General features: G+C 36.4%; 1 protein-coding gene across 16 annotated transcripts in view; it reads left to right on the plus strand.

Moving 5' to 3' along the window:
* LOC128881375 (inositol hexakisphosphate and diphosphoinositol-pentakisphosphate kinase 2) overlaps positions 1–7,659 on the plus strand; it is a 29,252-nt gene extending 21,593 nt beyond the window's left edge. For 15 of the 16 annotated variants that reach the window (XM_054132350.1, XM_054132349.1, XM_054132363.1 and 12 more), the window contains 5 exons: positions 5,185–5,458; positions 5,599–5,690; positions 5,966–6,077; positions 6,157–6,519; positions 6,601–7,659. In XM_054132350.1, the coding sequence (XP_053988325.1) occupies positions 5,185–5,458; positions 5,599–5,690; positions 5,966–6,077; positions 6,157–6,519; positions 6,601–7,069 (1,310 nt within the window). In that variant the 3' untranslated portion in view covers positions 7,070–7,659. The remainder of the gene's footprint in view (positions 1–5,184; positions 5,459–5,598; positions 5,691–5,965; positions 6,078–6,156; positions 6,520–6,600) is intronic. The other variant, XM_054132356.1, reaches the window with a different exon arrangement.
* Positions 7,660–14,035: the final 6,376 nt, after the last annotated feature.

The following is a 14,035-nucleotide window of genomic DNA, read 5'->3' on the forward strand; positions in this document are numbered from 1 at the left end:
AACAACCCATATTATGTCAATTATGATAATTAGTATCCCTATCGAGGATGTTCTATAGGTTGAATAGGATGTTAATCTTTGCGTACGGTGATGTGTCGCTAAATTGTTTACTTGTTGTTCGATTTCTAGTAAGGCAATGGATTTCTCGTTTATTTTATCATGTAATGGTCCTAGCGGTATTTCTTGTTGTTGATAATCGGATATTATTTGTATGTGATGAGGTGTAATCTGTGGTATCAGGTGCGTTATATTTAGGCTTGGTAGTTGTTTAAATGTCCAGTTTACTTTAGACGTTGTTTCTTCTGATGCAATCATTCTTGAATTATTTATTTGTGCCTGGCAATTCTTTTTTAGTTTCAAAATTCCTGGACCTTGTATCAGTTCATAGCCTGCGGCGCGGTAATTGCATTTGATTTGCACCGGTGTTTTCTCTTTGACAGAGTATAGCCATGTGTTTGTAGTTTTGAGTTGGTTGATAAATATGTCAGTTGATTTTAATGATCTTATGTTACAGTTTTTCCATTCTATGGTACGTTTTTGAATAAGAAGGTCGGTTTCACAAATTGGTGCTTCTTCTAGGCTGTATAATGGCAATGTAAGCTGACAGATGTATTTGTTGGGATGAATCTTACATCCTTGTATGAAGCTTTCCGTTGGCAAGAGATATTCCTTATGAGAGTCATCGATTGCGAGGTATGGGGTTTGTGGTACAATGAGAATGGCACTGGAAATGTTATGTGAAATTGGTAAAAAGGATGGTAATGGATGTAGCCGATATAGATTGAAGGGTGCTTTATCTAGGAGGGGAATTTCGATTGATATTAGCATTCTTCCATTTGAATATATTGTGCTGATTGTGATTATTCTATAAAATCTTTCTGATCGTAGTTCTGTTAAGGAGAGGGGAAATTCATATGGTGTTGATTGGTTAATACGGGTACATGTTAGTTCGAGTTGATCGGATGACAATATAGCTGGGTGTAATATTCTTAATTTACCAAACATTATTGCATCTGTCAGTATTAGTAAGGCCTGAAGGTATTCGTTCACGTGCCTGGATATTTGATACGTCCAAGACGTTGTGGCTCTTTGTAACTCCATCTCTGTCTCGACTTTATCGAATTTAAGGAGACCTGCTGTTAACTGCTGTTTTATTCTGTTATCCATTATTAAGGAAGAATTCCTTAATTTTATTAGGTCTCGATGAATGTCTTGGAATTCTGATCTAACAATGTGCGTCTGTTTTCCCAATAGTTCTGATAAGTGTTTTTGGTCTTTGTAAATTTTGTCTATTTCCTGGTTATAATATTTTGCGTCGTCCTCTGTAAGTGTTCCAAAAAGGGCGTTACTAATTGTACCGATAAATCCCAAAGGTGCTGATCTTCGTGATTTTGTGGCCATTAGTTTTGTTAGACTGTTACGTAAAAGTTGTTCGTACTGCTTTGCATCTGATAATTTTCGTGTTAAATCGATTCTAATTGTATCCGCAGGACAGTGTGTTCAGCTGTAATTGTCACAAAGTGTTTTGATTCTTTCCATTTGTGGTAGAATAAGTGGCTTCGCGTCGAGAATATCTTGAACACCTATGGCTGTTACTACTTTCCATTTTGCATGGAAAATCCTAATGGGTAATTCTTCTTCATAGAACAAGCCTGGGTTACTTTTAAGAGGTGTAATTTCATAATCCCCTTCGATCTCATTGGCTGTGCTAAATACCCATAGGCCGGAAATCAGCGGTCAGGTGTCTCGGGAATTTACTGTATCATCTCCATCCGACACTTGTGATACTCTCATAACTTCTATAGTCTTGAAGGTCTTCCCTGCGTTGTATGTGATTGTTGCTACAGTTTCACATAATTCTTCAAGTGAGGTCCCCGTACTCTCTGATATCGCAACCAAAGTGTTGCATACTACAAGCTTTGTGTTTCCAATTGATGTTAGTAATTCCCCGGAACCCCGTTACCCACCTCTAATCCAAACCTCTCCATCATCATTAGTTACTATGGCGTATGCCATCTCTAGACATGCATTCATTATCGCTGGTTGCAATTGTTCCGGATAAAACTTTGAAATCCATATCGCTTCTAGGAGTCTTTCTTCTACTGTTACAGACACGTCCCATCTGCTATAATCGAGGCAGGCTCCGGACACGCTGTTTTCTATATCATGTTCTCGGATGTTTCGGATTCTGACATCGAACCTACCTGCCATGTCCGCGGTTATGTCACGCTTATCCACTGGTAGATATCTATCCCATAAGGCTCCTAAAACACTTCCCTGTCTCATAACAGGTGTTCCATTGATAGTTCCTTTGTATACTTTCGTTTCATTAGCTTTTGATAATTAAGTCACCCATCAATATATAGTGGGACAATCTCGTCTTGGCATCAGCAAATTGAATGAATCTATGCCCCTGCTCATTATATTGTTCTAGTTCCTCTATTGTCACTCCCTTTGTGTGATTCAGCTTGCCACCTTCTGCATTGTTTTTCTTCTTAGGTTCATTCTTTGGACGGCATGTGAAATAAGTTCCACCATCTTCTCCTTTAATCCATTGATCAATTTATTGCAAGCTCTCTTGATACCAGTTAGGGTTTGAAGTAAGGTACTCGCCCATAGTATGTCCCAAATTCAATATCCCAGTGGCTCCTTGGTTGTTTACGGCAAACAACACTTCCTCTTGAGATCTTTTATCTTTTATCAGTTTACTAAAACTAGCCTGATCCATATGGCCTGGGTCCACATCTAGTCTTTTGATCTGGCTAGCTTCTTTCCAACGATTAGTTGACTGTGTATGACAAAATGTGCCATTTGTCAGGGTTAGTGAAAACACATCGGCTAAGAACTCACTTATCAGTCCGTTTTCTATATTTTTGTGTGGATGGCTAGTCCTCTTCCTTGCAATAGAACCAATGGGGCACACATTCTTGAATCCTATCTTAGACTCCTTAATCCATTTATGTCCCCTACTCTTTACTAATCTCCTAAAATTCCTAATTCTATGATTCCAATTAGGATCCCAGTTGTGTTTTGTTCCATGACAATTTATCTCAATCACTGGAGGAAATTGATCTGTGGCATCCACTACCCTGACCACACCTGCTTTTTCAATTGGCGAATACCAATCATACCTAATGATCGGCCTCATTCCTCTTCCTCGGTAAGTGAGTATCTTCGCAAAAGCCAGATAGCTATCATAGGTAGCGTCTATTATCAAATTCATCAGGTGTTGTACCCTCACTGCCCCAACCGACTTATCTGGAGCATAACCTCTAGCAAATACATAGAATTCCGGCGAACCATGATGTGTTGTTGCTAGCTTTATGGCTTTCACCTCTCTAAAATTCTTGGTAAGTGTGTGTATAACTTCAAAACACCCGTCCGAAATACCGTTCATTTTGAAACATAGCTTTCCTCCATTGTTCAACATTTTAATCAGCTTGGATGCGGCATCTAGAAATGACGTACCATTTAATGGTTGCATCCAAAACAGCTTGTTTGTCTGCAAGCTGGAGCTAAATTCCCCAGCATCTAAAACCAACAAATCTAGTCCTCCACATGACTCTGCTATCCGCCTCAGACGATCAATACACCTTTCGTCTTTTATATTTCCTCGGTCTTCATCCTTAAAGGTGGTAGCTAATATAGGTCTCATATTACTTTGCAAAGCAGTGATTCTAGGGTCTATGACACGATGTCCTTTCTCAAAAAGTGTACTCATGATATATTGTCTCGGTTTTCCTTTGCTTAATTTCATTGCAAGAAACTCAACAAATCCTCCATATCCACTTGTTGGATCCATATACACTCTTGCATCCTCCCAAAAATCTGGGTCGGCTTCCCACAGCTGCTGCATTTTCATCCCCGCTCGGGATACATAGCTCCCTAATTCATCTGTGCTCCTCTTGGGCAGCTCCACACTACCCGTGCTTTTCACTTTCTCCCATTCTGTGATAGTCATTTTAGATCCTATGCTATTTATTCTGCTGCTTTGTCTCTCTATATCTTTAACCTTGACGTCCGTTACGTGTATACGTGACCTGTCTATATGTCTCAACCAGGTCCACCTCGGTCTTGGCCTCACTATGGCCTGATCCCATCCCACTTCTGACACCAATTTTGTTACGTCCCAGCTTATCTGTGACTCTTTCTTGGGATCTTCGTCTTCAATTAAAGAGCTAAAGCTCACCTTAACTGTATTCGCTAACGGGAAAGAGCAATTCGGGATTGCAATGATTGTTTTCAAGGTTTAGCATATAAATATGTATTGTTACAAAATAACGAGTTTATATTACAATATCGGTTTTGGGAAATCAAGTATACAATTATGTAGATACGTTACCGCTTGTCGGTCTTACAGTTTGGTTGTGCCAGCTATCTGTTGTGGTCCCAGGGCTGTGCTGTTGCAAGGATCTGTTTGTCGGCAACTATCACTCGCGACACGGCTCTCTACTAATTAACAACGGACTTTCTTCGGCAACGACGCGGCGCGCGTACGATTACTCTATCCGTGACTACAATAATGTAGTAATTAACGACCAAAGCGCGACGCTGAGTGCGTGTTCAATTGACGATAAAGGTTTGATGTGATCTTAACCGATTATACTTCGGACTTTCGTAGGTAACGACAACGCGTGAAGTTAACCTGTCCGCGACTACAAGATTTCGGTAATCACCACGATGAGAACGTACTGACAGCGGAATAAAAAAGAGCACCGTGGGGCGTGTCCACGGGTTTATATATTAGCTGATCCTCGCATGGCACGAGCCGCGGCTCGAGAACCTTCGCTTCGGCATCCGTTGAAATGGGGAGGGGTCCCAAGTTCAGCGGATGTGCTGGCGTTGAGCGCTGACGCCTATTTCGCTGATTCGCAGATCGCACGATTCGGTTCCCGAGAAACGGTTTCCGAATCGTTTGTCAAGCGCATTCCTAAAAGTATCTGATCTAACTATGTGCAATGCGAGGTCGATGAAAAGGGGCACCGGCAGGGCCGGATGTAACAGTATGTATGGATATATGTATCGATGTATTATGGACGTGTCCGAGGTCAACGAGAGTACTTTTAACAAATTTCCAATTATACTTTCGAACATAACTCACTCGAAACGCGGACACGAAGGGGTTAAGACTTTGATAACAAAAAAAAAGACTCACTGGGCTAATTTACTATTTTACTACGGTAGCAATAGAAGGTTTCGGTGGCGTGCCTCCGATAAGACCTTTGGAGACACTTCACAACGCGCTTTCGCTACGTCAGTTGGACTCCTTCTTGGAGATGATGACCAGTGTTCCCTTGTTTCGAACACCGGCATCGTCGCCTCCAAAATATCCATCACCGGCTGGATCTACGCACGAATCGGTTAACCAAAATCTCAATATCGGGGGAATGAGTCGCGAGTACCACTCTTCCGACTTGGAAGCTGTCAGGTACCGTAAGAAATTAAGTAAACAGCCCTTGTGAGTATTAAGCTTTTTTTTATTTTATTTTTCTTATATAAACATGATACTTCGCGTTTTGTATTTCATTTTCCACTCGTTCGAATTTTCTCGATTACGATAATATGTTTCGAGATAAAAATAGGATGATTTTGTCGCAGATACATCACCCCGACTCCTATACAGTACAAGACTTCGAACGATGGAGAGACTAGCGACATTAGAAATCAGTTGTCACCGACTAGTCCTAACAGTGAGCATTATTCGATTAATCCGATTTAAGAAGAAGAACTAAGAAAATTAATTCCGATATTCAAGCATCAAAAAACCAAATTTAAATGAAATTTATAAATCGTGATCGAGTTACAGACATAAAAACCATACTAAATGTTTGATTAAGTAGTTTCCAGTAGTCTAAATGATATTTGAATCGTAGTAGAAATTTTCAAGAATATTCATCTGGCAGTCAACGTGTTAATATCCACTAGTCTTGAAGATATTTTGTCTAAGTAGCAACGAAATCTTTAGGTACTGGATGGAGTAGCGAACCGCAATCGTTTCTATCATCGGAACCTTCGTCTCCTGCTCCAACTTCGACAGGAGAGTGCAGTATGTCCATAAGCTTAATTAGCAACGAGGGGTAAGCAATATTTATCAAACAAAGAATAATTATAGAAACGATACACATTGTTTCACGTTTTACATATTCTACGTTACAGTGCACAGTCTTACAACACGGGCCCTAAGTTTCCGACAACGCCTTGTCTGGACGTCGACTTCAATGAATTTTGCATGAATATCGATCAAGATAATAGAGAAAGCCGTGGTAGCGTGTCGTACACGGACTATTACAGCAACGAAGACGGTCAAATTCGGAAATGTGGTTTTGGAACCGGTTTTGGTAGTAATTTTCAAAAAATCATACGTACAGAGGATCTTCCTATCGATAATATCGACGACGACGAAGACCACACGATAACGTTAAAGCAAACCGAGGAGCAAAAGAAACAAGATGTTAAAGAAATATTCGAGCAAAAGGAGACCCTGAACCTAAAGCCTAATAGTTACAAGAAAATTGGAAGGTTGGTGCTATTCGGAAATATGTTTGAGTAAAACGAATCTACACGAAGAATTAATCGCGCTGGTTTCTATTTTTTCTTTAGATTTCTCGTTGAAAGCATGGATATATCGGACGAAGACGTCAGAATCAAAGAAGCAGACAACGTATTTGACAAAGCAAAACCGTCCGTCTCTCAGAAAAGCGAATCTTCCAATGCAGAGAAAGCTAAGAGAAGTAAAGATAAGGAGACGAATCAAGAACAAAAGAAGATTCATACCTCCAACAGTCACAAGAGAAAAAATTTTTCGCGATCGCAGAGCGTCTCGGCGCCAAAAACCCCTGCTTCGAAAACTGATACAAATTTCAGTTATAAATCTACATCGAAACTAGGCTCGTTCTCGAATATGTCGGGAAAAGATTTGGAAAATTGGAAGCAAAACATGATGGAAACAATACCGCCTTCTTCGTCCACAGCAAACTTAGAAGAGCCAATTTTGACTGTTGCAAGTAGTCTGACAGGCAGCACTAGCGTAACGGTAGGTTTTAATGTCGAAGATGAAAAAATAGAGTAAGCTAAATCTTCGTGACGTTATTTCTTTCTTTTCTAATCGATGTTCATCCGTAAAACTGGCCTTTTAATCATAAAATTTTATTTTAATAGATAGGTAGCTAATAGATACACCCCTTGTTGTACCCCACAAAGGGAATAAAATATATACTACTACTAGATACACCCCTTGCACATAGTGTTCAAGAGTTGTTGCTTTATATCCGAGTAAAAAAAAAAGAAAAAAAAAAATCAACAGTATAGTTTGAAATGGGGACACTAACAAACGAAAATTTATATTACACGACTAATTAAAAAGAAACTTGTGCTTTTTAGTTGTGAAACGTAAAATTCTATGCATTTTTAATATTACTTTTACTTCATATTTTTTGAAGATGCTACAAGAGTTTAAAATGAAATTAATATAATATTTTAAATTAATAATATTTTGAAAATGTATTTAATGGATAACTTCTCTTAACACGTACGTCAATAATATTGATGTATTTATTCCCTTAACTTTTGTTCACCGATAAAAGATATGAATTTTCCTTAACTACTTAAAAAAATATAGTAAGAATTTCTTACAAAGGGGAAACCAAAATTGACCTAATAGTGTTGACATGCCTCCTTTCGATTGTCCAAGTTTGTACTTATCACTTCGTATGTGTAGAGAATTTTGTTTTAATTCGTGCTTGTATGTATAATAGTATTTTTGTAGATAATATAGGTGAAATATTAATATTATATTGGAATGTAAAATGAAATGTCTTTGAGTCATGAGAAGAAACTTCATTTAAAAAAAAAATAAATAAAATTAAAAAATAAAAATTGTATAATTTTGAGTTTGTAGAACGTCTGGATAACGTTCTGTGTAATTTCAGTAATTAAAATATTGCTTCAACATGCTTTACATAAATTAATTATTTCTCGAAAATAAATTATAGATATTTTTCATGACTCAGACTGATTCAAAAAGAGGAGTTCGTACTATTTTTCCTGACTCTTATCAGCACGTTTTTATTAAAGAAACCTATTGTAACAATATTGCAAATAATATGTGACATCTATTTTCTCTCTAACTACTAAACGACGTATTACGATATTTTCTCCAGTATTAATACCGAAATCAAATATTCATTTTTTATTTATTCTGTGTATAGCTAAGTTGAAATATATTTTAGGAAAGTAATTATTAATGTACAAATACTAAGAATTAGAAAATGTTGAATAATTCATATACAATAGTTACGTAATAATTGTTCTGTAAAAAATATACTATTTTCAAAAATCAATGTAAGTATCTTAAAAATTAATCTGATAAACAGAAGATGTACACTATTTTTCTTATGAATGTTTTGAGAAATGCGTCACGTCAATGAAGATATACCAGATATATAATTGCGATTTTAGGATGATCACAGATATTGATGGTGCTACCCATATTAAAGTTGTTGCGTTCCTAATTGATTTCGTATCTATACGGTTAGCAATAAATCCATAACAGTACAAGTACGTCTACAGATTAGGGATTCGTCTCATTTTATTACTTGAAATGTTTCCTCTATTCTTAGAATTTCAAATAAAAGAACAACGATAATTTCAGGACTACTATCTATAATGACATTTTTATCGTTTCTCGTGAAAAATATTATTATAAACTTAAACAGTAGAGGAGATATTCCAGGAAAATAAAATAGGTGAGCGCCATGTTTGTCATTTTCGCAATTAAGCGATTTGGAATTGAGAATTTTATTGTAATTTATTTATACGTATACATATATGTATCGATTGTTTTTAGTTGATAGATTTTAATCGAACAAAATATTGTTTTGGCTAGAATTTTCGTGTTACCATCGCACTAGATCATTTATTTTTATATAGTCCGTTTGAGTATATTGTCCGTTTTGTTTTCACATTTTAGACAACGGTAAGATTTAGACAACGCACCATTTTAAATCTACAAACTAATGTTATATGTTAGCAAGTAAACATTCCTATGTAAATGTAACTGTAAGTTTTAGTATACGAATACTGGAACACCAAGTGTTTTACTGTTTATAGATGTTAGTAATACGTTTTGAGATGTGTCATTCGAAGTTCCGATATTACAATATTTTGCAACCATTAGCAAATTAGCATTCTCTTTCTTTGCAAACTCATTTGATGTTATAGCAAAGCGAGAAAAATCAATGTTATATAATTTCTTTAAAACGAGCTACACCGTATTAAATTGTGTCTTGCATTTTAAACGAAATAACAATTAGTAACTACGCAAAATATCAAAATTGAAATTGTCAAAAAATGCGTTTAGTTATACATATGTATCTACGAAACCTCTGAGTAAAATAAACGAAAATTCTAAAATGGATTTCAGACAACTGTATTTTTATTTATAGCGCGATAAGAATTTACTGTGGTTAATTTGCTCAAATATAGCCATCGAATAAAAGTTTCAATTTTATTCGTTGAAAGGGTCGTGGCAAGCCTTGTGAATCCCGTAAGTGACAGAAACAGTCAGAATTTATTGATACTAAAGACAGGAAACTACAATAACCGTAAATTTCACACATGGTAAACATTAAGACTGATAATTGAACAATTTATGGACTATTTATTTCGAGTCTGAAGTTATTAAAATTGATGCAGCTGGTCGAAAGTTTTTTGGTGCGTTTGTCTCGAGTAGAGCGATTTCAGGAGACAGAAACAAGTTGACAAATATCCGCGATGACGTAAAGGGTGTCAGAAGTCGGACTATCGCGATCATGACCCTCGTGCACGTGTTCGTTTGATCTAATTCTGATGCGTTCCTAACAATGGACGAGCCCTACGCGACGAGCTATCCGCAACGGGGTCACGCCACTGACAGAAATTATGCGATTTCGTCACAGGGGTTTCTACCTTTTTCAATGGCTCGTTCCTTATTACAAGGATTTGTCACGGGGGATTTCCCTAGAATAGGGCAAATTCGGATTGCGAACCTGTTCCTTCCAAGCGACTCTCACAAAGCCATCACGCATTTAACAGTGTTTAGGCTTACATTTTCAAACTACAGAACAGTAGTTTTTCAAAATACAGAGGAAGTAGATATTCGAAACACGGACATTCAAAAATAATGTGTTAATTATACGTACTTTGTTATTTTTGTTTTCACTTATACGGTTTTTCATTCAATAACCATGATTTCTATGTAAATCAAGGGATAGGTGTACTTCGATAAATAAGATTATCGAGATAAAAAATAATATCTTTTCCAACTTGGTTAGTTCTCTTAAAGAGCAGATCAGGATTAGTAGTAAAAAAAAAAACTGTGTATAAAATGGGTTTGCTAATTATTCCCATACTGGGAAGAAAGTCACACGATTGTCTGGATCGACATTTTTAGAATCTAAGACCGTTACTTCGCAGCGTGTTTTTACACAAGTTTCCAGAACGGAATATTACCATGAATTTTATGTTGCGTGGAATATCTTTCATTCTAGAAAAGCTTCGAAATTCAACCATGAAGCATTTCGGCGCCGACGCTCGGAGCATCGATCCAGAGCGTCAGCTTGCAGTTATGGATATAGCGTATATTACCAGACTCGAATTAAAGATCCACCGACACAGTTAGTGGGTACAAACCGGCGAGATATATGTATATCGAATGTTACGTGTGTTAATATATTCTCCACGAAAGATACGGTGCCCCTATGGGTATACTAATAAATATTTTCAAATAGCTTGTTATAAATTGTATTACACTTACGAACAGAACAATTCCTTTCACAGACGAATGGCAAATACAATTTCATCAAGTTTTTATATATTGCCAGAAAGTAAATATATTGAGCTAATTTGTTGAATTATGCTGTAAAAGTTTCATTTGTGTACAAAGTTATGGCCAATTACTCCATTTCGTCTTGGCTGTCGACACAGACATTAAATCATCGAACAATTTCAATTAAAAAAAACAAAAACAAAAGAGTTTATGTAATATTCTTTCCTACAAATTGTGTGGATGATCAACAACTTAATTTTTTTCAAACTCAGCACAGTCATGGTGTACGTTCGATTTTTATGCATTTACAGGAAATCTGAATGTGCAACAAGCCACAAAATGCGTACAGTGAAATTCATATTATAATATCTACAGACTGAAATAAATTCCTATCTAGGTTGAGGTTGTTTGTAGGTACAGTTGCATGCAACAGTTTCCGGCCAAAAATAATTTTTGAATTAAATTATGTATAATAAGTGTAAAATAGAAACACAAATATATCATAATAAAGAGCTTTTATTATACTATCGAAATGTACAACTCAAAAATCTGATACAACAAGTAATAATTATTTATAACAAAAATAACAATTTTTACTTCTTCATAAGTACCCGGCCAAGTACAAAACATGATGAAAAAACACGATAACTGAAGGAAAAATGTTCAAAAATGGTTACAAATGTAACATTATCGTCAATATTTAGTAAACATACCCTGTGGAGATATCACGGTGGCATATCGGTGAGGCATCGATTCAATAAGATTTGATGATTCTATCTTGAAAGATATTTCTCCACTCTTCTTGAATGTTTGTCCATAAAACAGCTTTATTGGTACAATTAACAGTTCCTATTCTTGGATTAAGCTCTTGCCATAAATGTTGTATAGGATTCAAGTCTGGAGATTGACTCGGCCAATCTAGAATTCGGGTCTTATTCTTCGTGAAAAAGTCCTAAAGCAACCCAGACCGATGTTTTGTATCATTGTCTTGCTGAAATATCCATCTTCGTGGCAAATTTCGACGGGCATAAGGTAGCATTTGTTCTGATAGAATATCCCTATACATAGGAGCGTTCATAGTATCCTCAATTTTGTAAATTGGACCGACGCCTTTCCAAGAAAATACACCCCAAAGCATAATACTACCTCCTCCGTGCTTCACTGTTGGTATTTGATATCGGGAATCATTCCTAGTGCCTTGTGGTCGTCTAACATACCTTCTCCCATCATTTTTAAATAAATTAATTTTAGTTTCTTCCGAAAACAGCACTTCCTTTCAATCTTTAACTGTCCAACTCCGGTGTTTCTTCGCAATCTCTAATCTGGTCTTCTTATTTTTTTTATTTATCAGTGGTTTTTTAACTCCAATCCGTCCAAAAAATCCAACTTCTGTAAGTCTACGTAAAACAGTACATTGACGAATGTCAGCCATATGGGAGAAGTTATGTTAGACGACCACAAGGCACTAGGAATGATTCCCGATATCAAATACCAACAGTGAAGCACGGAGGAGATACTATTATGCTTTGGGGTGTATTTTCTTGGAAAGGCGTCGGTCCAATTTACAAAATTGAGGATACTATGAACGCTCCTATGTATAGGGATATTCTATCGGAACAAATGCTACCTTATGCCTGTCGAAATTTGCCACGAAGATGGATATTTCAGCAAGACAATGATACAAAACATCGGTCTGGGTTGCTTCAGAACTTTTTCACGAAGAATAAGATCCGAATTCTAGATTGGCCGAGTCAATCTCCAGACTTGAATCCTATACAACATTTATGGCAAGAGCTTAATCCAAGAATAGGAACTGTTAATTGTACCAATAAAGCTGTTTTATGGACAAACATTCAAGAAGAGTGGAGAAATATCTTTCAAGATAGAATCATCAAATCTTATTGAATCGATGCCTCACCGATATGCCACCGTGATATCTCCACAGGGTATGTTTACTAAATATTGACGATAATGTTACACTTGTAACCATTTTTGAACATTTTTCCTTCAGTTATCGTGTTTTTTCTTCATGTTTTGTACTTGGCCGGGTACTTATGAAGAAGTAAAAATTGTTATTTTTGTTATAAATAATTATTACTTGTTGTATCAGATTTTTGAGTTGTACATTTCGATAGTATAATAAAAACTCTTTATTATGATATATTTGTGTTTCTATTTTACACTTATTATACATAATTTAATTCAAAAATTATTTTTGGCCGGAAATTTTTGCATGCAACTGTACGTTTGCAAAGATTTTATTGGGCATAAAGGTCCGCAATAATCGCCATTCGTGTGTACTTTCATTTAAAGTACCAACTGTGTTCGATTAAAAAAATAAAATTCTAAAGCCTCTTTTGGAAAATCCTTTTAAATGTAATATCAAATGTTAAAAGAAAAAAATCGACTTTCTCCAACGTTAGAACAAAGATACTTTCCTGCAGTGAAATATAAACCGAAGCTATGCTAATCGTTCGACTGTGATGTAGTTGCAGTGAAGAATGACAGGGAAAAGGGATGATCCCAATAGAACGACGTCTCGTGGCGGAATATTAATAACTTTATGCATCCCCGCCTCTCGAAGCAAACATAACGCAATTCGACACGCGGATAGCGCGCGCTATGTTTATACGCGTAAGAAAGAAGGGAGAAGTTTACGCGTCAAGTGAATCGGCTAATATCTATTTAATTAATTTGGGGGAGCTCTACCCCCTGGTCTGACAATATGTTACCCTTCCTGTTGCTGCCTTTTGAGTGATCCTGTTACGGGGCTCGATTTATGGAGCGATTTGTCTCGAAATGGACACTCGTCGAGTTAAACTGTGCGACAAGCGCAAATTATAAATCTCGGCGGAAACGGGAAAAATTTCATTCTGTGCGATGACGTTCCTACGCGCTAGAAATTTTAGAAAAGAATTACGTGAAGCGTGGTTTTCACCTGTACCGTCGAAAACGACGTCTAATTGTCAAACAGTTTGAAATAAAGAAAACAAAGAAACTTTTAAACGGCAAAATATTCGGTGGAATATTTCGGAGCTAAATCGTAATGAATTTATGACTTTATAACTAAATAAATAACTAAATAAATAAATTTATAACTTTTTTTTATTTCGACATATTCCAGTACGTCAAATATTCGCGAAAGACGATACTTTTTAAACGGAAATTAAAAACCTCGTTTTCCTTTGCTTTCTATGCTAGTGTAACCCCGTAATGTGTTAATAGAATAAA

Source organism: Hylaeus volcanicus, chromosome 8, assembly GCF_026283585.1.
Source record: "Hylaeus volcanicus isolate JK05 chromosome 8, UHH_iyHylVolc1.0_haploid, whole genome shotgun sequence".
In the NCBI taxonomy this organism is placed as follows: domain Eukaryota; kingdom Metazoa; phylum Arthropoda; class Insecta; order Hymenoptera; family Colletidae; genus Hylaeus; species Hylaeus volcanicus.